Source organism: Bombus vosnesenskii, unplaced genomic scaffold (assembly GCF_011952255.1).
Source record: "Bombus vosnesenskii isolate JDL3184/JDL3185 unplaced genomic scaffold, Bvos_JDL3184-5_v1.1 scf7180000016272, whole genome shotgun sequence".
Classification (NCBI taxonomy): domain Eukaryota; kingdom Metazoa; phylum Arthropoda; class Insecta; order Hymenoptera; family Apidae; genus Bombus; species Bombus vosnesenskii.
The window spans coordinates 22,526-46,578 of NW_022884341.1; the positions used below are offsets into that span (position 1 = coordinate 22,526).

The 24,053-nt window shown below is 35.9% G+C and overlaps 5 protein-coding genes across 8 annotated transcripts in view; 4 read left to right on the forward strand and 1 right to left on the reverse strand.

Annotated features, from left to right (window-relative positions):
- The first annotated feature begins 1,896 nt into the window (after nucleotides 1–1,896).
- Nucleotides 1,897–3,640, forward strand: LOC117242255. The gene is made up of 3 exons (XM_033508780.1): nucleotides 1,897–2,722; nucleotides 2,813–2,960; nucleotides 3,053–3,640. Exons 1-3 carry the CDS (start codon nucleotides 2,578–2,580, stop codon nucleotides 3,519–3,521), a joined length of 762 nt encoding a protein of 253 aa, XP_033364671.1. The 5' UTR covers nucleotides 1,897–2,577; the 3' UTR covers nucleotides 3,522–3,640.
- Nucleotides 3,641–5,080: 1,440 nt separating this feature from the next.
- LOC117242254 (inactive selenide, water dikinase-like protein) lies at nucleotides 5,081–8,998 on the forward strand. The gene is made up of 6 exons (XM_033508779.1): nucleotides 5,081–5,722; nucleotides 6,422–6,526; nucleotides 6,703–6,964; nucleotides 7,039–7,229; nucleotides 7,299–7,543; nucleotides 7,787–8,998. Exons 1-6 carry the CDS (start codon nucleotides 5,437–5,439, stop codon nucleotides 7,937–7,939), a joined length of 1,242 nt encoding a protein of 413 aa, XP_033364670.1. The 5' UTR covers nucleotides 5,081–5,436; the 3' UTR covers nucleotides 7,940–8,998.
- Nucleotides 8,999–9,205: 207 nt separating this feature from the next.
- On the forward strand, nucleotides 9,206–11,874 carry LOC117242256 (GTP:AMP phosphotransferase AK3, mitochondrial). Of its 2 annotated transcripts, none has more exons than XM_033508781.1 (4): nucleotides 9,206–9,583; nucleotides 10,604–10,723; nucleotides 11,074–11,246; nucleotides 11,453–11,874. In XM_033508781.1, the coding sequence occupies exons 1-4, from the start codon at nucleotides 9,415–9,417 to the stop codon at nucleotides 11,660–11,662; spliced, it is 672 nt and encodes a 223-aa protein (XP_033364672.1). In that variant the 5' UTR covers nucleotides 9,206–9,414; the 3' UTR covers nucleotides 11,663–11,874. The 2 variants fall into 2 exon arrangements, with proteins under 2 accessions (XP_033364672.1, XP_033364673.1); XM_033508782.1 differs by lacking the exon at nucleotides 9,206–9,583 and adding an exon at nucleotides 9,753–9,789.
- A 961-nt stretch (nucleotides 11,875–12,835) lies between these two features.
- On the reverse strand, nucleotides 12,836–16,771 carry LOC117242253 (cysteine protease ATG4D). 2 transcript variants are annotated; one of them, XM_033508778.1, is made up of 6 exons: nucleotides 16,292–16,771; nucleotides 15,841–16,020; nucleotides 15,319–15,666; nucleotides 14,916–15,197; nucleotides 14,412–14,812; nucleotides 12,836–14,328 (listed from the first exon to the last, which is right to left on the reverse strand). In XM_033508778.1, exons 1-6 carry the CDS (start codon nucleotides 16,353–16,355, stop codon nucleotides 14,143–14,145), a joined length of 1,461 nt encoding a protein of 486 aa, XP_033364669.1. In that variant the 5' UTR covers nucleotides 16,356–16,771; the 3' UTR covers nucleotides 12,836–14,142. The 2 variants fall into 2 exon arrangements, with proteins under 2 accessions (XP_033364669.1, XP_033364668.1); XM_033508777.1 differs by having other exon boundaries at nucleotides 15,841–16,023; nucleotides 16,292–16,355.
- A 6,199-nt stretch (nucleotides 16,772–22,970) lies between these two features.
- The window catches only part of LOC117242252 (metabotropic glutamate receptor), a 33,289-nt gene continuing 32,206 nt past the window's right edge, over nucleotides 22,971–24,053 (forward strand). For both annotated transcript variants that reach the window (XM_033508771.1, XM_033508776.1), the window contains exon 1: nucleotides 22,971–23,205. The gene's annotated coding sequence lies outside the window, so the exon portion shown is untranslated. The remainder of the gene's footprint in view (nucleotides 23,206–24,053) is intronic.

Genomic DNA, 24,053 nt, shown 5'->3' on the forward strand with positions numbered 1-24,053 from the left:
TTATGTTTCGTCGGTCTCATATACAGTCTTCCAACGATGGCATACTATGTGCCGTCGAAACCGTTGGAAAGAGAATTTTTCTTTGCGGTCTAGTGCCGCTACATAATAAAAAATAATAATAGAGATCTATACCGACGTAAAATTTTCAAAAAAGATTTTTATAGCCTGGCATATCTTGTTGTGAACGAAGTTTTCATAGATGCTGTTTATTTAAATTCGTAAAGTATAATAGAAAGATAAGGAGATCAGCGATATAAATATAAACAGATCGCCACATTTTGGTGAACAAAGCGACCAACGTGTCGTCTATGGCTACACTTATAACTTATTTACTAAATGTCCAGCTGGACAAATTGTAAAGTACAAATTAAATAAATAAATAAAAAAACTTGTGACTTGGATTATGTCACAAATATATAATGGGCCGGATTCAATGATCTAGTAACGACAACTGTTTGCGAATATCTCGGGGAATTAGGGGACTGCGACGGTTATACGTATAGTGATTCTGAACATACAAAAGTGTTCAGAATCGTGATTTTCACAGCATATTAAAAAATCATCAAAATCTGGCAAAAAATAAAGGCAAACTTTTAAATAATTATAATAAATCTTATTCAGTAATGAAAGTAGGATGAATGAAAATTGTGGTTAACAAATTAGTCATAACATCAAATCTTGTCTGTAGTTAATTTGTTCTTCTGTTTTTACCACTGTTTTAATAGCATGCGTAATAAACGAATAAGCATACAAAACAGACACATCACATCAGAAATACTATTTGCAGCAGTTAACTACTGAAATTATTATTAAGGTAAAATTTAACTTTTGTTATAACAAAAAAATTATCGCGAGGAACATAAATTTAATGTTAAATCTAAAAAGCTACTGTGTATAGACAATATATTACAATTATTGCATCATTTCATTGATCCATTATCGTTTGAAAGAAAAAATTTTTCTTTCTCTTCTAAAAATATATAATAAACAATTAATTTCTCTTTCTGAGTTAATTATTGCGCGATTTTGTTATTCTCATACTTATCTATATCGAATTACGGAAAATACAATTTTTCCGTAGAACTGTACAATGAAATAGACTTTTGTAGTATGGGTCCGCAGGGAATATTGGTGGAATTAATAACCTCGTTTTGGTAGAATTAAATAGATTTTTGGATATGCTAGCAGAGAAGAAATTTTCTTTCTGATACTGGAATCAAACAAACGACATTCCGAACTTTAAAGGTTCTTGTATATGCTAGCGTAGAATATCTGCAGTACTTGACTGCTGGCGGCAGCACTAGTCTGGGAGATCCGAAATCATAAGTATGAGCTCTCCCATTTTCTTTCTGATACTAATAGTAGGTAACATTCTGTATACATCTCTTAAGTTGAAAGGGGGTTTGAAATATAATATATTTTTCATATATACGTAATATCTCTTTTTTAGTTTCTATGTGGCAGATACTTTTATCAATTAAGTCAGATCAAGTATATATGTACTTATGTATATACATAATTTCTATACTATACCATTCGCCGAAGCAATTGCAGAGGGCGTAAAAAACACTGATTTTTTCATAATTGGTATCTCAGGACATAAGATACGCCGATATCCCATATAACGTCAAATCTATCCTATATTTACATACATAAACGATGGTAATACGTATGTATATTCTGTACCTTGTGCATAACTAAATGAATTATATAACTGAATGAATTATTTCGCTTGATTAATTCGAAAGATTTTATCTGTCGATTCATTATCGATAACGACACCGACATGGACATCTCTTGTTGTCTGTGCTATCGGATGGTTAGTTTTATCGCATAAGGGTAATACAGATTACAAATACCTGAATAACTAAAAGTATATCTCTATTTTCCGATCCAAACACACTAGAAATATCCCTGCATGAATGTAGCTCGTTATAATTGATCATTAATAATTTTATTTTCTCATCTCAAGTAACGTGTTAATTGATTCTTTGATATAATGTATTAAATAACAGTTTACATTAATTACAATACGATAGAAACCACACCAATAATTTTAGTAGGCAATTTACACTACTATTGTATACCTAGGGTCCAACAATATCGTCTTCACTCCTGGAAACGACAGACGTGAGGCGACATGACGTTTTGTCGGTGACGCGACAACTTTCTGATATCGAACCATATCCACCGATCAAGTACATATTGTTTTACGCATTGCGCTATGATATTCCAACTATTGTTCGACGTTCAGCAATTCAGAAAATCAATCTAAAAGTAGAAAAAGTGACTAGTGAAAGTGACAGAAGTTGTGAAAGCGTCGCAGACATCGCGTGTTCGCGAACTCCGTATGACACCAGATATTATGATACGGACTGCACACCGATAAATGCAAATCTTATGAATTCAAAGTCGCGTGGTTACTATTCGTGTAGAAATTAAGAAGACAACCGGTTGTTACTTTGAGAAATAATTTTCTGTCAATGCTGAACGTACTTTAATTTGAATAAATGATCTATTCTTTTTAAGAAGGTATTAATTCACAATAGAGTGACATATTTATTTATTATTTAAAAAATGGATGAAACAAGGAATTACATAAACTTAGTATTAACAGTTAAAAAATATCCAGCGTTATATGATCTCAGTTGTAATGACTACCATAATAGGGTTGTACGAAATAAAATGTGGAGAGCTGTAGCGCAAGAAGTAAACGCTTCTGGTAAGAATTATTCCAAACTTAAATATGTCTTTCAGGTTTCCTATAAAAGTTCAACCGTATTTTTCATATCCCTGCAAATCTTTCCCGTAGCTGCAGAATGTAAGGAGAAATGGAAGAATCTTCGCGCGAGCTTCAGTAGACATTTAAGAAATCAAAATACGGCAAATTCGAAAGCAAAAAAACCATATTACATGGCCGATTATATGGATTTTTTACTTCCTTACAGCAAACTTCGCAGGTAACTGACCTATATTGACATGCAATAGAAAATCGATAACATATCACGTGATTCATCGAGCTATTTTTTCTGTTTTTCTTTTCTGTTTTCAGGCCAGATGACAGTTTGAACGAGGAAGGACCAATAGCGCAGGAGAACTGGAACGAAGAGGAGACCGCTTCTGATACGTCCTCTAATTACGAGAAATTAAACAAATCTAACCAAACGATGCCAGAATCAGAAAGAGATGGAGACTCGAAGAACGAAGAGTACACGTTCGTGAGGAGTAAAACGATGAGGCTTACAGACGACCGATTATCACATAGGTGCTTGGATAATTGTATCCTAGCCAAAAAACGAGATGTCGACGAATCGATTAATGATGCAGACTTACTGTTCTTTAAAAGTTTACTTCCAGACGTACGGCAGATGACGAGACAAGAGAAAAGAAGTTTTAAAATATCTGTATTGAATTTGATCGATAAAATACTAAACGAAAAGGAATCGGCAATGTCGATCGAAAACGATATCCCTTGCGCTATAGTAAAAAATCAACAGGATGAAAGGGTCGATCAGTTTTAAATTAAAAGACTTTATTAGAGTTTGTAATGACATGTATAAATGTACAACAATATAGACTGCCTAAATTACGTTTAATAAAATAAAATATATAAGAAGACTTGGAAAGGGTGTTAACACAATTTGTGAAGAGAAATCTGTATTCTAAAATAATTTATAATTTATTGATATATTATTATCGATAAAACCGTAATAATAATAAATAATTAACAAAACCGTATACTTTACCACCAAAATAAATAACAAAATCCCACAAATACTTGTAATAATAAGAGACAGTTAGAAACAAGATACGGTCGAACGTATACAATTTTACGACTACACCGGACTGGATAACAGAAATGGCTCGTTTCCGTTATTCCCACTCCGATAACAACTTATTCTCCTTGCTTCGTAAATTCGCAAAAGATACAGAATATGTAGAAATGAGCGGAAAGATATGCACGGCTAAAACATGTCTTGACAGAACTGAGAATCACTGAAGAATGTGGATTGGTCAATCGAAACAACGCGGTATCTTCGAGCCAACGGAAAAAACTAATGAAAATTGAGTATGCGTTGCGCCAAAAGATTTGGCTGTTTCCGGTGAACTGTCCGAAAACAACTGAATTCTGCATTCTACAGAAACATTCTTAAATGTATTGTATATACGATGCATGTGCGAATGCGAACATGGTCCTTTTCAGACAAATTGTCGTTACAAACTATACTTTGCATTAGTAAGAGATCCTAAGAAATAATCGCGTAGCTTAAAAACGTAGATCAATGCGAGAAAACAAAATAAAAATCTTCTTTCAATAACAAATTACCACATTTTTGATGATCTTTTTCATTTTTCTGAACATAGGAAAATTTGCCTAAAATTCTTAGTTATAACAGGTTATAATAAAAACTAATTGATGTGTATTAATTTTTAAAATAATATAAAGATAAATATAAATAACGACTTTAGAAATCCTGAAATAGTTCTACGTTTTCATATTACTCCAACTGAATATGAAAGAATTTTAAATCAGATTGTACTTTCATTGGCGTATATCAGAATTTTTACTATTGAATGTTTTTGCCAAAAAAGTGTAGGATATTTCAACCAATCGATTCAGGATCAGTTATAACGGAATATAAATATGTATACTAATTTGAATAGAAAAATGTGTTATTATCAATCGGCAAATAAGCAGAATATACATCTTAGTAGCAATCAAATTTGAATATCTTTTTACGAGAAACATTTGCCGATCACCGTTTATAAAACTGCGCATCTATTCAAACAACCAAATCTTCTCCCAATTATTCAATAATTATGATGTAACATACATAAAATATAATTAGTTTGTCGGTGCTTGAACTTATCAAGAGCAAAGTATATACACGTCACAAAGGCACACTTGTCGCGTCAATTCGTGACACAACAAAATTCAGCTCCGCGTACGACTGATACGGGCGAATCGTTGTTATACGGACGTACCTGGAGGCTGAGCGAGAAACGCGCATGCGTCAATTCGAAAAGGCCTATCAGAATAAAGCAATATCACGGTAAGGACATTGGGGGGGCTCTTAGTAGCCTTGCGCGTTCTTCCGATTCTGTAAAAGCTGGAGGCGCGTCCATTTTGTTAGCACGTACGATCCCGGTTAGTCGACGCCGGTGCAAAGTATAATTCTCGTTTGCAACGAGTTCGTGTTACTCGAGTAGAGTAAGGGCTACGAAGCCAGTGGCTGTCTGTCGGCGGCGTTCGTGGATTTGTAGCTGCGTATCGTAAGTACAGAGAGCGCAGCTGGCAAGCGTGAGAACCTACTTGTAGATACATAGCGCAACAAGAATCAAAACGGAGGAGAAGCCGCTGGAAAGAGAATCGTTGTGCCAGGGCCGCGAAACGCGTCGCGTACCCGGTTCGTCGTTAGTTTTAGTTTTAGCAAGATGGCGGAACTACAGGGAACCCCGGTTGCTCAAGACGCCCTGTCCGTAGCCCAGCTAGAGCTCGGTGGAAATCCAAACGCCTTAGCTTTGCGTAGGCCGTTTGACCCTGTGGCACATGATCTCGACGCGACCTTCCACCTTACGCGGTTCGCCGACCTAAAAGGATGAGGGTGTAAAGTCCCTCAGGAGGTTCTTGGGAAACTCCTCGAGGGACTACAGGCCGACGATGGTAGCGCACAAGATCATGAACATGCCCATTTTATGCACATGGCCATTCCACGCATCGGTAAGTAGCTTGATTTTATTGCGCGCGTGTACAAGAGGATATTACGCATGTCGACATGTTTGATTTTATGTAGACATTTTATAATAATTTTATTTTTGCCTAACTTTTATTGGTTATGTTCATACAAATATTTGTTCGAACGTTTCTACGATTAAATTGCTCTTTCCAATTTTTATATTTTTTTGGCAATTGTTTTTATTAAAGAGAAGATGTAGAAATTACAATTTGTTAATTAAAGAAATTTTTCCCGGCGAAAATTTTCCATACCTGATGGTACTGTATGTTAATATTTAAATACCATATTTTATTCATGTAATATAGTAACTAGAGATTTGTTATCCGTTGTGGGAATTTTAGCTGTAAATAAGAAATTTTATTGGAAATACCTAGGGCGCAAATATCGCAATAGGCATCCCTATCGTGTTAGCAGCCATGTTATCGTCTCCCGCCCGATTTCTCCCACGCCACCGGAAATACGAGTGTTCTCAACTTATACTTAAATAATATATACAAAATATATATATAATATCAGAATAACTAATATGCAAATAATATATATGTTTTTGGTAATGTTTTCTTATAATTTAATTAAAATACATCTATTAAAAAAGATCATGTAAAAGAAACTTTGAAATATTATTTTTTTTCTTGTCTTTTTGAAAATAGATAAACATTAAACATTTATATTTCGCATTTCAGGCATTGGCATGGATTCCTCCGTAACTCCACTGAGGCATGGAGGGCTTAGTTTGGTACAAACTACAGACTTCTTCTACCCATTAGTTGATGATCCTTACATGATGGGTAAGATACACAACACTATGATATTTTAATTGTCATACAATTTTAATAGTTACATTTTCTATATTATATTCATTGAATCTATCAATTATAGTAATAAAATACACAGTTTCTTTATTACGGATAAAATTTGTTTTATGGCATGCTGTTTAACCACTTGTATTGGAGTATTTTTCCAGGTAAAATTGCATGTGCAAATGTTATCAGTGATCTGTATGCCATGGGTGTTACTGAATGTGACAATATGCTAATGTTGTTGGGAGTCAGTACAAAAATGACTGAGAAGGAAAGGGACGTTGTTGTACCCTTGATCATGAGAGGATTCAAAGATTCTGCTCTGGAAGCTGGTACAACAGTAACAGGAGGTCAAACAGTTGTTAATCCTTGGTGTACAATAGGTGGTGTTGCTTCTACTGTTTGTCAACCAAACGAATACATTGTGTATGTACCAATGAATGAATGAATGACATATGAATGTATCATTTCTTCCTTAATGATGATTGTTTATATCACAGACCAGACAATGCCGTTGTGGGTGATGTTCTTGTTTTGACAAAGCCACTTGGAACTCAAGTCGCTGTTAATGCTCACCAATGGTTAGATCAACCAGATCGCTGGAACAGAATTAAACTTGTGGTCAGTGAAGATGATGTAAGGAAAGCTTATCAGAGAGCAATGGATAGTATGGCCAGGCTTAACAGAATAGGTATGTGTTAAAATGTAGTTTGATATTTTTATTAATACAACAACAGTAATTGATCTTTTTATTTTCCAGCGGCTAGATTAATGCATAAATACAATGCACACGGAGCAACAGATGTTACGGGTTTCGGCCTTTTGGGACACGCACAAAATTTGGCCAAACACCAAAAGAATGAAGTCTCTTTTGTTATTCATAATTTGCCCGTAATCGCAAAAATGGCAGCTGTAGCAAAAGCGTGCGGTAACATGTTTCAACTCCTTCAAGGTCACTCGGCGGAAACTAGCGGTGGATTACTTATTTGCCTACCTAGAGAACAGGTTTGAAATCTTTTGTTCTTTAAGTATTTTACTCAAATCCTGCTAATACAGTAGAGTATATTATTTGTCTTTAAATACTCTAAAGAACGGCAGGAAAAGAAATAGAGATTTCCATGCCGATTTGCTATTGTAGACATCTTGGTGCTGTCGACTCTCTTACAATTATTTTTTTTTTCGTTAATATGGAAGTTATTAACGAAATGTTTCTTATTGGTCAAATTCATATAATTTACATATTCTTAGGCTGCTGCATATTGTAAAGATATCGAAAAGCAGGAAGGATACCAAGCGTGGATTATTGGTATCGTAGAGAAAGGGAATCGCACGGCCAGAATAATCGACAAACCACGAGTAATAGAAGTGCCAGCTAAAGAAAAAGATGGGGAGCTTTGGTAAAGGATCACAGATGGCGAAACTTTTTTATTTACTTTCATGTATTTAGGAGAAACCACACGCAACACAGAAAACACGCATTTACATAAATCAACACTACTGTACCAGATTCAAAGCACTTATATGTGCACCATTATTATGGTGAAGTAATGAATTTTCAATATTTTTATTCAGTAAAAATTTGATTATATACAGTGATCGTCCCATTTTGTCCCACGGGTTAAAAGAATGAGATACAATAATACAAACTTATATTTACGTGTTATCTTTATTGAAGTTCAGTCTCAAGTTTTAACTTAGGAGTAACACGTTTCTTTTTTTCTCGTTTCTAATTTTTGTTGAAAGCTAAAAATATTTCATCATAAAACTGTGAAATGTTCATAATAGTCTTCCTGACAGTTATGAATCCTTATTGGAAAGAATTCAATACAAAAAACAAATTTGAGGAAGCAATGAAGTAACGAAAGAAGTGAAATTTGAGTATATATTTTTTTTAAGATTTAAGACTTAATATGTACTACATACGTACCCTGGTAGCAGTAGGCTCGGGGTAAGCTTCAATTGCATTTGATCAAACTTGCAATATGTTGAGTGACATTTGGGTGCTTAGTGTTAATAAAGGACGTTAAGGTACATATAAATGATGATAGCTCGTGATTATGGAGATTTATAAATATATTTTAAAAGGGTATACAATATTGCAAAAAAGAAAAAATGGTTTTAACGATATATTGTACATTACTTCGACTTACGGATTTAATAGAATTGAAAAAGGAAACATTGAAAACATAGTTATATAGATGCAACGTTGTAAACAAGGACATTATTAACCCGTAGTACACAATGACAGGCTTTTAAGGCCAACGAGATTCCCACAATTTGTAATTTTGACCTATTGTTATATAGAATATGTAAGTTGTCCAAACGAAAAGAAGGCCTTCTCTAGTTTTCTCGTTACATACGCTTTTGAAAATAATTATAAAAAGAAATAAGAAATCGAGCACAGGCCCTAATGTTGTATTACTTTTTCATATGAATAAAGTGCTACTTTGTCAATAAAAATAATGTATTATTATCATTAAATCTTTAAGAATCCTTATATATTAAAAATAAAAGAACCATTTAACGTCACAAGTTAATATGGCAAAGTACACAGCAAGATTGATATTCTAGTAGATTATGGATGTCATGTACTTACATGCGTCCTTCAGTACAGCCACCGATCAAAGCAGAAAAAACTAGATGTTTTCATTCATTGGTTAATCAGTTATCTAACAGTTCGACAACTGGTCGCCATCGTGACTCACAGGTCACTGTTATAGAGTAACGAGTTATATTTCAAAGAATTATAGTTACCATAACATTCTCGCGTGAATCGTCGTCAGAAGTAATAGTATAGAGCAACTTGAAGTTCAAGTGTTCAACATAAAAAGTTGACCAATTTTTTTATTTTGGTGTTTCTTTAAAGTAACGATTTAATGGTAACGCTATCCACGTGGTGTTCCAAGGCTATGGCCTTCAGGGCCGTAATACTAGGTGCCCCTGCTTCTGGTAAAGGAACTATGTCAACTCGAATTGTCAAACATTTTAAGATGACTCACATATCGAGCGGTGATAAATTACGACTTCATATGAATAGTAACACCGGTACGTTTCAAACTATAAATTTTTTGTTGTATCGTTCAATTATACCAATAAAAAAGATAAAATTTTTGCGTTTGTTTTCTAAAATAAATTTGTCAAGAACATTTTTAAATTTTAGATATGTGTATATTCATGATATATATGTGTGTACATATATACTTTGAGATGTTTTTGAATTGTCTTTGAGATGTTTTATTTCATGAAACACGGTTAGAAAAGCGCTTATTTCTTCGATATTTCCTAAGCAAATTAAGATTGCTCTTGTTAAGTTTTGTTTAACGATTTCACGTAATAGCATCGTATTACGTTCATTGAGAACTAAATTTACGCGAGAATATTTAAATGAAAATCGTACTGTTTATTTATAAACACTCAAACATCTAGACTCGTGCTCAGAATTATATTGCAACATTATTTATTGCTAGATAATGTAAATCTCTGTTGATATTTTATTGTTTCAAATTCCACGCATAATTTAATAAGTTATTGATACAAATACAGGGAATTAATCTAGCGTAGATTCATACGTAGATTCATGTTATAGAATCTATCTGTATTAGTTTATTAGGTATTTTTTGTTACTTTTATGAATTAATCTCTAATCTCTAATCCTATAAAAAACTACTATACAGACTATTTTACACATTTAATTAAAAATCAGCAAAGTAAATTACCAAAATTTTGTATAGTTTGTAACAAATTGCTTAGAAGAATACGCATTCTGGAAATAGCTAATTACGGATGCGATTAGAGTATACTTTATGCTTTTATATATGTATCCAGTATCATTCTGTCGGGTTATTTATTCAAACAGTGACAAAATACCAAACTCTTTGATATATATACGAATTTAAACAATATTCTCGGGATAAATATGATCTCTCATCGATACAATTATCGCCCGTCTCAAAGTCCGCCGTATGATTAATTAACAGAAAAATAACAATGCTTAGTATGAAACGATAAATATATGTAATCGTTACGTTAATAAATAATACGTATGTAATTATTTTAATTATATAGAATTGGGCAAAGCAGTTTCGAGTTACGTGTTATCCGGTAAATTCGTTCCTGACGATGTAATGATATCAATGATAAACAAAGAAATCGATTCGATTGGTGACCAGAATTGGTTGCTAGACGGTGAGTAATTCAGCGGAAATTGAAATCTTAAAAACGTCACTTCAGCGTTGGCAATATTTAATACAATTAATAACTGTTGATTAATAATCTGAGTTGAGATATTTTATTGCCTTTTGCGACTAACGAATGAATTATTAAATTATTTAAATACCTTCGTTCAACAATGTATAGTTGCAGTTAGTTATTTAACTATCAGTTAGATCAAATATTAAATTCATTGTTTAATTATTAAATTAATTACTTTTGCGATGATTACTTTTATCAGTTAATATCCAATCCTGACGTTGAACATACAATGTATTACGGTGGCGGGTAACTAAATTCGAAATAAGTACTTGGCATTGCTACAGGATTTCCAAGAACCTTAACGCAAGCGGAGAAACTGCAAAAAATACATCCAGTGAATCTAGTCCTCTACCTTGATGTTCCCATCAAGGTGATATTAGACCGCGTGAAAAACAGGTGGATTCATTTGCCTAGTGGAAGAGTATATAACATCGGGTTCAACAGTCCTAAAGTACCGGTAAGTTGGAACAGAAACTTCGATTTGTGTCCAAATGTATCATTAGTAACATGTCTAATGAAACTTAATAATTAGATTACCTTCCCTTCGATTTAGTAACCGATGAAGTTTTTTTTTTTACACGATTTTTTATATCTTTGAGACTTTCGATCGTCCTCAACTATATATTTCCTTCGAATGACTAATATTAATTTGGTTTTCAACAGGGTAAAGATGACGTGACCGGTGAACCCTTAAGTAAAAGGGACGATGATAAGATTGAAATTGTACAAGAAAGGCTGAAGAGATATTCAGATGCAACTGAGCCTATTTTAAAATTTTATGGTAATTTAGGACTATTGAATACTTTTCGAGGTAACACTACTGATGAGTTATGGCCACTTGTAAAACAATCCCTTACAAAATACTTATCATAGTCTTAATTTGCTAGAACATATTAGTATTTTAACAGAACAAATAACGAATTAGTGCAAATCGTTTAAATTAATAGTGAACATATGCTTCCATGTGTGCTGTAAGGTATTAATTTACATACGCACAAATATTAATGGATTGATTAATGAATACAAATTGTGGAAAAAATCTATGATATATTTTTCTGTAACTTACATATACTATATATATATATATATATATATATATATATATATATATATATATATATATATATATATATATATATATATATATATATATTTAACAATTGACGTAGATCATTTAAATATTTTGCATGATCATAGTACAAAATTTGTGAATTTTTACTTGTTTTATACATATTCAATTTGATCTTTATATTTAAATATTTTCTTTACATCGACACGTTAAATTTGCTAAAAGTATTTACGACAACAATGTCAAATATTTTAATAAAAGTCACGAATGAAACAAGTAATTGTAAATATAATGGTTTATATTTAAGTCCACTTACCATGCTTTATAAATATCAATTGTAAAACATTATTGATATTGTAATATAAAGGAATCAAAGAAGCTAAAGACTTATTCTAAATTGGTAGAATTTATTGAGGCTCGTATGATGTAAGTGTATTAAGGTATGATATATATTATGTTTATATTGTAATTTTAAGATGTATTAACGAAACAGGAAATAAACTTTGAAACATGATTTTTATCATTTTTTCATATTTATTTTTAACTGTACCGATATAAGAATTTTAATAACTTTTAGTTGTGTACAGACCTTAATTAATATGAGTATAATATACCTTATATATCATGCTCACATTTTCTTTTCATTCGAATATTAACTCATTTTTTTCATGATAACAATAGCTTAATGTTATATATGCTGTTAACTCTTTGCACTCGAGGACTTTTTCGGTCGGGCGTAGCAGCTAGTAGGGATGATTTAGCGTATACGTGACGCGTGTCTTACAGCTAGCGTAAAATGATTTTATATACAAATTAACTTACAAAAACATTATATTCTAATGCTTTATCTATATTTACAACTTTGAAAATATGATTTTGTAATATTAATCTCCGTATCTCTTTTTTGTATGATAATTTATAAAGATTTCACTAAGGTGCATTCTTGAATGCAATTGATCTCATTTTTCAACAGTTCAAAATTAAGTTCATTTTCATTTGAGCTAATTTCACTTACGAAAACCATCTTTTTAGGGTTTTTAAACTATTATACTTTCGCCATGATCTTCGAATGCGAACTAACGTTGGAGACGTTATTAGAACTCTAGTTTCGGCGGGATATGAGATTAAATATTGTATCTCCATTTTAAAGTCTAACATTTTACATTTCGTAACAAAGAACGTAAAGAGCTAGGGAACCAATTTACGAACTAATATTGCACTCACATCAATTGGAGATGTCGAAATCTAGCATGAACAGGGTCTGTCGTCTTTCGCTCACCACTGGAGTTGCAGCACGGAACGCCGTGGCGACTGAGTCACCTCTCGAGTGCAAAGGGTTAATTACATGTTTCTCTTTCATAACATAAAACGTTATGTCAAACATAGTGATGCGCTTTGGGAACTTAGTATAAGTTCAATATAGTCGTCAAACGAAAATTAGAATACATATTAAATAAATAAATAACTTAAAGCTGTGTTATGAAAAAGAATTTAAATTAATTGAAGCTTAAATGTTATAACAGGTAGATATGGTTAAATATATGTATAATGTGCGCTGATGATTGCACACATACACACACATTTTTGACTTAAGCACACAACGAAATATACTCAAGTTGCTTTTGCAAAAAATCTAAGAGAAATCTAATATTGCTGTGTTACAAAATAAGCTATGTCAGGAACATTTCCGTAAGGAATTAAGAAATTTTTATAAAAAGTACTCTTTATAACAAAATTGTCAACTTACGATCTACGCAAGTTCTTGACGTGATAATTGCGTGAAAAAGAATAAATATCTTCTTGGTTATGACAATTCTAAGTCATATAGTAAATCAATATCCTAACAAATATTTAAAAGCAATAACTTTTGAGATCAATAAACAAGATAAAAAAAATTGTGCATCAACAAACCGATATACAAAAAGCCGCATTAAATTATGATCACAGAAATAAAGTATCAACGATAACGCTAATTTGAATCTATAAATGCATTATCGCGAATGGAAAATATTGATATATTAATTCACGTCAGTCATTTAACGAGCACGTTGAGATCTAAAGATCATCTTGCGGCATAAATTCATTTTAGAAATTAATACTCAACTCTCTAATATGCAACGTTGTCATCTGCTAAAGTCGTCAATTGATTTCTTCCTTGTACATATATGGACGAATGAAGAGAGAATTATGATTAATGACAAACATTATCATTCTTCTCAAAAAACTATCCATGAATGTTTTTTAAGTACATGATATTTCTTCTTTAATGTCTATGATAAATATCTCACTGTACTAGTTCAAATTCTTCGCACTCGTCAAGATCATCATCATACGTCCCACTACCTGTAAATGAGGCAGTAGTGGGAATTATGTTTTCTGCAATTTCAATTTTTTGTTGGAGATCTTTCCCACTCCCTTCGCAAAATAAAAACATCGGATAGTCGACTTTCTCATCTTCCGGCACCAAGTACTGTAATACCAAAAATATATCATTGGATTTAGGAATTATCTAAAATATAGAACAATGATCTTCATGAAAATGACCATACATACAGAGGGAGCAATCTCCATAAAGTTTGTAAATTGCATTTTATTATGAAAATAAAATCCAACACAACAACTAGGATCCATTTTTGATATTAACATTTTTCTCGGTGAAGTACAATGAAAACTCGTCAAAGGAAAATTATCTTTTAATACATCAACAGTTTCTTGACAATAATGTGGATCTAGATTAATTAATTTATCTTCCTGGAAACCAATAAAATAAAGCGAATGGCGAGGTCGGCCACCGATAACTCCAATACAGGTATTTAGTGTAAGTAAATGTGTTAGGCAAGATGCATAAACAGGATTCAATTTGTCAGCACCAAGCCTTAAAGGTACAAAAAGTATAAGAGATTTCCACTTGCCATCCGGCATTTGGCATACATTTTCTACATCTTGCAGATAAACTGTAAAAAGATATTATAAATTAGGTGTTGGGAGTATACAGAAAAATTCCTATTAAATAATATTATTCAATTCGAATAAAAGGAATCTCAGCTGCTGTATCACCTGCACAATCTTGAGCAACATAAACAGCCAAGTTACTAAATACTGGATGTCGTTCTGCTGCTTGTTCTACTGCTTGGCTTAAAAGATGAGCTACAGAGGAAGGCCCATACCAATCTCCTGCACGTTTTCCCCACAGGGCACCCAAAGAAACAAGTGTATGTATGGAAAATGGAGATGTGCTGTCTGGTAGATCTCCAAACGATTTAATTATTAACCTGTGATTATGTTCATCCAATTTTTGTTGTTCTGTTTTTAGTGGTTGGTCTACCTGCCATCGCCATTCTATAGAGAAAATAAATTATTCTATAAAAAGATTATAATATATATAATATATGTATAATATGTATACTCAATAATTATTGTATTGCAATTTATAACTAAAATTTATGATGAAGATAAGTGCCTCTTCCAAGAAAATGGCAGACCAATGCCTGTGCCAACATCATTTGACCACTACGTAGCATACATCCCCAACCACAGTCAGTGGTAAATGTAGAACCATTCAATATAGGAAATTCCCTTCTATATGTTAACCAAAGACGCGAGGTGAAATCCTTCTTAAATTCCTCTATGCCATCTTCAAAACTAATAGCATCCATAGCTAAAGATATTTCACTTCCAGTGTCTAAAGTCTTTTCAGCTTCGGAAGCCTTTTCCAAAAATTCTTCTGGCTTTTTGCGATAAATTTTTCCAAGTAAGCATACTGGAGATTCTTTTGAGAAATTTGGTTTAACTACTTTGATGGTCCAGCCTTCAAAGAAATCAAATCTAAATGAGATTTGTTGCAATATGCACATGTGTTAGCATGTTTAATGTGGCACATAAAATTGAAGGATGGTGGCAGGAATCAATTTTTCTATAACATGTACATTCATGTTTTCTATATTGAATGTGTTAACTAACTATGAAATTGTTTCACACTAACCATATTTAACATTATTCCACATGGATAATAATTTTGTTTTGACTTTGCTATCAACTTCTGTACTAACATTGGAATCATCCATAGGTAGTTCATTGTTTGTAGTAGCTGCTAGTTGTATGTTTGGAACACGGTCAGTGGCAATAATCCCAGAGAACAGCCCTATTGTACTGTTAGTAAAACCTCCTAAGAATAAGCGACATTTAACAAATCAATGGTTCATATATTTCTAAAACTTTTTTTCTTTACGATCAATTATACGAAAAAGTTTGCTTAGTGGATGAAAAAAGAATGAAGTAGGATCACTAAGAATCATGATCTAGATTTTACTAATAAAAAAGGTATGATTAATGAACAGAAATCTCCGTTGCTCACAACTATGAACAATCAAGGAAGAAATCAATTACTCGGAAATTTTTAAGCGTAATTGACTCGCATTAAATTCGACACTTACCTAACCTTTCCCTGGAGGATTGCACCTGTCCATTCATGCCCAACAAGTAAATTTTAGAAAGCATGTATTTCAAGACATTTAAGTACCGCACAGAAAGGTGATTACATTTTTGTATGAATACGATTATGGTTACGTGGACAGCGCACACAACTACAGTTTTATCGCATTGCGTACGATCTGGTTACTATTGTCACAGAAGAATTTAACACAATTATGCATCGGTTGATGCACACGCCGAGCTCAACACAAAGCTCATTACCAGCCTACTGTTAACTTAACGCTTCATTTCCTTCAAATGAAATACTAGGTCCATAAGATACTCTACAAGAATAATTTGTTTTCTTAAAGATGGTGGTCAACTTGAGAATAAACGAAACAAGTGGCGTATCATAAAGCAAGCGATCAAAAATAGTATAAAGACACACTCGAGCCGTCGACAGGGAAGGACGCGTGTTTACAAAGAGCGTGGTGAAATTCAAAGCGCCCGTTGATAACTTCACCAGCGCCGTATTGTGGTAAAATTAAACATTATAAAAGTGCATGCAAGTGCATCGATAGAATGCAGGGACAAGCAAGGATTGCGCTGCCCAGATCTGATTTCGAAATAGTGGTATGTATCTTATCAAAGAATGCACACACTTGAGGATGCTTTAATTATTTGAGCAAATAATGCAAGAATATATGATCGATAATTCCTTTCTTTCCAATATACAAGAATTAAGTTGTATTTATCATATGTACTCTTCTTCTATCAATAACATTTCATTAATTGCTACAATGGTATTTTATGAGTTATAAAAAGATATCAAAACAATTATTTAAAAATAAGTTTCTAACTTATTATCGTATATAGAATAGATACACTATATTACTGGTAATCATAACGGATCATGGTTTTCTGTTTATTCATTTTCATTTTACGGTACTGCAAATACCTATCGCCATTTCATTAATTCTCCTTTCGAGAGTCTAACAAACGTTGTACCGTGCTTACCCGGATTTTAAAAAATCCCACAGCAACAGCAGAATTTACCTATTAAACAGGCAACCATTTATTGAATAAAAACCGAGCAAGGTTCACTGTGATCTGTTCAACTCATTCAAATGATTAATTAACAGATTACCTCTTTCGTTTAAAATTTCCTTTATGTTACTATCATGGAGAGTTGGCGAGTTGGAAAGAAAGAGAACACAGAAAGGGAAAATCGTAATGTCACTATTACACGATGAACCTCGTCATTTCTCTCGTCTCGTTATTTCACACTTTTTTAATTCTAATTGATTAGCAGCCGAAATAGAAAGGGGGAAAAAATGTTGAAACCACGACTGCCACCAGCAGAGTAGGATTAATGGAGAAATAACGGAGCGCAACCGGGGTACATTATCCCTTTTCATTGCAGTGTAATAATGCACTTTTGTCAGAAAGGACCGACAGAGAGGAATACAGAGAAAATCAGGTGGAAAAGAGAAGCGAGAGGAGCGAGGGTATGTGATGAACGGTGAGACGAGGAGTTTGGATGTTCCATGGTGGGAGCGCGAACGAGCAGGACAGAGGGTTTGAAGAAAGAGACGGGGGACGAAAATCGCGCGTATGACAGAGAGAGAGAGAGAGAGAGAAGGAGAGAGAGAGAGAGACACACACACACACACACACACACACACACACACACAGGAGGAAACTGTCATGCGCGTCTTGTCACGGAATAACCAATGAGATACGCGTATCCCGGCTTACCTCATTGATTACCACGTTCGCGCTCGTTCTAAATTTTACATCGCACCCGTCGTCGTTGCAAAAATATGAATCGGTGCCTCATGCCGGTCATCGGTGCTCGTAGAACCAAGATTGATGGAAGGAAATGGAACGGTGTGTCTGTCAGGACAATAATTTCCCTCTCCCGACTAGTGTTACATTAACAATAGCCGGTAGCAGGTGTATTGAAAGCACCGTGGCAAATCTCTGCAAAGAAGTGGGGTGATGCAGGAAAGTTTGGAGAGGGGAGGGCCGGTACCACGGGATAATTCGAGGAATGGCGGAATGGGGCGAGAGTGCAGGGAAGGGGAGTGTTTCCCTAAAGCTGGCTCATCGTACCTAAGCATATGCATACATATATATATATATGAATACGTATACGTGTGTCAGATAATAAAAGCAGAGACAATACTGGAAAATCAACAAGGGGATACACGTAACGGGGATAATTATTTGTAGAATAAGTATAACTCGGTCTTGTGTTTAGACTTGTCTTGGGGAGTTGGGGTAGGGTGACAGAAGAGAGAAGTGATAGGTAGGAGAGAGTGGGTAGTGGGACGGAAATTAGGTCATGCAAGAATATTGGCGGACCGACGTAATCACGGTGTACGGCTTAAATAAGGACATTAACGGCGAGTTCTTAACGCTTCTCTCCCTTAAGATCCTTTTTGATCAGATTGTGGTTTGATTGACGGATGAAGAGTGTGATGAAGGAGTCATATTCACTGGCAATCGATCCGCCATCTTGTAATGCGCCGATCGAATCGAGGATCGATGAAGCAAAGGTCATTCGAAATCGATACCCGAAATAGACAGGATTGGGGATGTAGAATTGAACGCTCACCAACGGAGATCGCTGTCGCAACAACGGCAACTCTCTTTGGGAACAGAGAGACTCATTAGTTGAGCTATATTTCTGTCCGAACGGCGAGCGTGTAAACATGCAACGGGCACGTAGGATGTGAGACGCGGAATAGTTTTGCGCGATATTAGCTTGACGGAATCGATAAATCGACTCCACTTCCGATTTTGGTAACGAGTCGATACTGTGTCGCTAATTGAAAGTCTCTGCCGTTCGATAGGTGGATCTCCATCGAACTGCTAATTCAGGAGTTGCAATAGTAAATGACGAAAGTGCCAAACGGAAGTGGAGATTTTTCTGGTAAACAGAGAATGTATATTTGTTGATTTTGGCGTTTATGTTGTTCAACACTTAAACGTAGAACAAATGGCAAATCGGGAGTTTCTGTCACTTTCATTTTTTTCAATCACACTAAAGTTGGAGCTTAAATTTTACTTTTGTTTCAACTTTTTACTCTTATTTAGTTTAGAAGATAAAATAAATTATTCTAATACTCACAATATTTAATATCGTATTCATCACACAATATATATTTTTCCACCAAAAAGATTGTTTTTTATCTTCTTAGGAGACTCGAGAACAATAACATTGTTTATGTTTCATATTGGACGCAAACATCGAACCAGTTGAAGAACACGTTGCTTCGAAATGCCGCTCGAAACTCTGACTGATAGGATTAATCTGGAGTTTCATTATTCTAGGTAAAATAGTGAAATGGCTGGCTAGCGAATGGCCGCGTGGAATAAGGGGAAAGGCAACCGGAAAGAAAATAAATCGTTCGCGAAATACATGACCCCTGCGATTACGTGGAATGGGGGCCACCAATGTGTACGAATTAGTGCACGCTAAGTTAAAACAAACTGGTGAAATTCGTCGAGTCAGGGGAACGATTGATTAATAACCTGGCGCAGCTGTTCATGGGTATTCGCTCGGTGAAAAACCGCTCTCGCGTAAAGAGACCGTGAAAGATTGGCAAAGTTTGCGGAAACGAGGCGGCCGAAACGAAACTTCGGCTATGCGAGTTCGTTCTGCAAGGATGAAAATCTAATATCGATTGGAGAGACTAGATGTAGATGCTTACCCATATGAAGAAAGTGTTATCAGATTACTTCATAAAAATGGGTAAAATATTTGTGATCAGTAGATAGTAGAGTATTAGAAGGTTATCATCATTAATTAATTAATTAATGGAAATAATCATTATTACTCCCATGGTTAATTTTTATTGTCTATGAAACGGTTAAGGTAGAGGAAAATGCGGGTAAATGAAATATATTTAATTCGATATATTCTCATAAATATGAAAGATATTAAAGTATAAATGTTAAACGTGTTAAAACATCTAAGATGTTATAACTGACTAAATAATCGTATCTTACTTTATGATATTAAGATTTTATCCATTTTGATAGAGTAATCTGATAATTATTAGTAACGTTCCATAGCAACGTTATCAGTAATGTTCCAATAAAATGTTAGTAATGTTCTATTAGCAACTACGTTACTAAAATTTTTCAATCCAACGTATCTAATCTTATCCCGATATTTTTCCACGAAAAACCTGCCATTTCATCTCTCTTAGAATATTCCACTGATTCTACGAGTGCTTTCTCTCTCTCTCTCTCTACGTGTCTAATAATAATTTCATTGCTAATTTCCGCATCGTTTAAGGAGATTGTTCGAATCCCGGGCGGACGTTGAAGGAGCTGGACCGGAATATCCGGCGAATTAGAGGAGCCGAGCTGGCCGTGCCAGACCGAGGATTTCATTTTAATTAATGCATCGTGCCGCCGTTGTCAAACTTTTTGACGTGCCATCGTGAAAGCTGCACCGCGTTTAAGGTATTATTTCCAACGCAGTTTATCCTGGCTACAGAATAAATCCTGCAGGCGACGCGACGCTTTTCTCGACATGTCACGTGTAAGGCGCTGTTTAAGCTATCGCGTGTGCAAACTGCCCGGAAGGCACCAACCAAGGACAGAATCGTATATAGCTTCTTTTGTGTTCATCCATCTTAGAAAAACCTGCAAACAAGATCGAGTGCCGTTCCGAGACAGATTAGAGCGTTTGTTGCTTTCATCGTTTCTGTGGGAAGTCATTCGCTGAAAACGTCATTGTTGCGGAAAAACGGACGATTATATTGAAAATTGTTGACAGGTTTTTTGATAATTCGATCGTAATTCCTCATAGTTGCGTCCAGATGTAACTAATGTTCCTTGATCGACGATGGCCATTTCGGTTCAACCATCGTACGATTCGATCCTCTCGACTTCCGACCGCGAGTGCACCCGAAGAGACGCTACTCGTCGTTCGATCGAGCACGCGAGAAAATTTACACCGAGCAATGTTTGTTACTGATGCACGAACTGAGAATTTCTGAAAGACCACTACTCCTTCTTCCTTCTGTGCCACGAAGAAACGCGTCGAGCGTAAAAATAACTCGGTGTAACCCTTTCGTGGGCCGATCGAGCTCCGTTTTAGAAATAAAATACACAACGTTTTATTCGTAGCTTTTTACGATCTTAAAAGCTAACGATTTTTTTTTTTAAATTTTCCATTGGCGCTGGGCGGCGCAGCGTCCAAAGACGTCTCGAGGACGTCTGTATTTTTGAGACAGTACACGCGATCGCGATCGATCCGGGCTGTTTGCTCGTTCCAGACGAGAATCCATCGTGTCTCGTGAATTACGCTGTGTTACTATAATTTGCAGGCGCACGTGACGCACTCGTCATCACCGATGCGATGATTGTTGTAATATTGTTACAGCGGCGAGTTAACACGGTGTTCAAACACGGCACGTCTGCTGTGATGAGTGTTCAATTTGCTGAATTAATTATTATCGGTAGTGCGGGGGCTTATGTGTACGACCAAGAGGTGTTTGCAAGGTGAACTCGCGTTTCTTTTCTTTCTTACGCATCGTGTCGCATCTTTGGTTCGACTTCTCCTGTAAGTCGATTTGAAAGGTTTACAATGGATTTGCGTTATTATCGAGGGAATTTACATAAAAGGATAAACTTATATTATTGGGTGTCGTAAAACGTGTTAACCCTTGAAAATTATTGTTAGAAAGGAATTTCATCTTAATACAATTTCATTTTTATTTTAGAAATCGCTGGAGTCAAATAAATGCAATTCGATATTAAATGCGAGGTAGAAAAGATGGTTGCTAATAACATCGCTACGACATCATTACCGAAAGATGATGTCAAAAGAAAACTCGCACAACGCAAAACGTTACAAAAAACGATGTAGCAATGTCCAAGAGTTAAATTTGACTTCGTAAACCTTGAAACATTGAAAACGAACGATTCTAATCTGTAAAACGACTTTAACATAGGAACGACGCCAATTTCTACGCAAATTACCTTTAATACGTTCCAAGTGACCACGACGGAAACGTTTGAAACTGCAAGCAACGTAACGTCACGCGGAAAATCGAAAAGTCACGGGAAATTCGGGGATGCGAGAAGGCGATGGAATATCGAGTTGGAAAAGGACGAAACGAAACGCATATATAGCAGCTCGATGGATCGTCGAATGGGGGAAAGAGGGGTGCACGGTGGTGGTGAGGGTAGTAGAGACAGAGAAGGGAAGAGAGAGCGCGCGCACCAGTGAAAGAGGAAAAGCAGGCAGGAGATACGGGGCGAAAGCAGTGAGGGTAGTTCGGCCGGCCGGCCAGTCGTGCTGTGGCGGCAACCACGACGCGTAGTCGCTTCACGTTTACCCGTCATGTTGCCAAACAACCCCCTCGAGAACCCTTTTAACACCTCGATTACCGATTCGCGGAACGGATGAGATAAGAGGCGAACGAAAGATCGGTTTCAGACCGGGTTGATCGAATCTAGGGCACGACCACGATGTGTACGGATCGTTCGAATCTCGGATGCACCCTTCTGGACTAGTATCCTGACCTCCACGCCTAATATCAGCTGGTATAATTCGTCGTTGAGCGGTCGAGTTAGTGGGATCGTCCTGGTTTCGTTTGTTCGAGACGCGTCACCGCGTGGTTCGAGATAAAGTAAGGAATTCGTGCTTGATTTCTCGAGATTTGTGATCTTTCTGTCGGGGGTAAGCAAAAGTCGAGGGATTTTCGAATCGTTGATGGTGAATCGAGTCTCTGCTACACGTGCAAGGGGTGGTTCGCGAATCGATCTCGGGGTACAAGTGGTTCTGCTACTGCAAGTAGGGAACGTATTCTCGCGTGAACAGATCGGCAGTAGCTGGTAGTTAATCACCGAACAGTTTCCCTCCGCCTGGTCGAGGAAAAGCCCTGGATATCTGAGGATCATCCGAAAGGTGGTAAGTAGCAAGGGATCCAAGCGTCGGATGAAAAAAGGCTTACAAGGTCCGTCAAGGACAAGATATTCGATCGTTGCCACTTTTCTCGCGGCTGCATGTCGCACCGAGGCCGATCCTTGCCACCCGCCTCGGATAACCTTGGTCTACCTAAATCTCTAAGTTAGACATAAACCATCGGACGCGCGCGATTAACGGGAACCTTTAGCATTCTCTCTCCTTCTACCTATCTCTCTTTCCGTCGCGCTGTTCTTTCATTTCCAAGGTATTAGGCGTGACTTTGTTCGACACGACTCGTAGGAAAACGGGCGATACCTAAGGATCCACGAAGAATCGCGAGGCTGATCGATCGACGATCGTGTCTTTGATTTTTCGATATAGATCGGTAATCGCTTCGGAGGCAATTCGAATAGGAAGAAGCAACGTTTGACCGTGCCGATCGAGCGAAGCGGCCATTGATCGCGGGATCGTCGAAGATTCAACCCCTTCCGGCTGATTTCCTTGGCATCTGAATTTGGCTACGATGCAGGGGTGGTAAACACGTCGTGCTCCTCTCACTGGGAAGGAATTATCGATTCGATACGCATCATATTTGCACGCGGCGGCGGTCCGGGGCTAATTATTTCCGAACAGAGAGGGAAACCGACGCGGCAGCGGTGGCGAACGTCGCGTCGGGCGTCGTTGTCGACTGCGTGTCGCCAGCGCTTTTTCCGCGCCGCGCAATGAATGAAATAGAGAGATCGTTATTTAGGTCAGCCGGCAATTTTCGTACCCGAAGCTTTTAAGCGTCCATCTAAAGAGTTTTCAGACGGGGCACGATAACGCTAACCCGCACTAAAAAACCCGTGAAC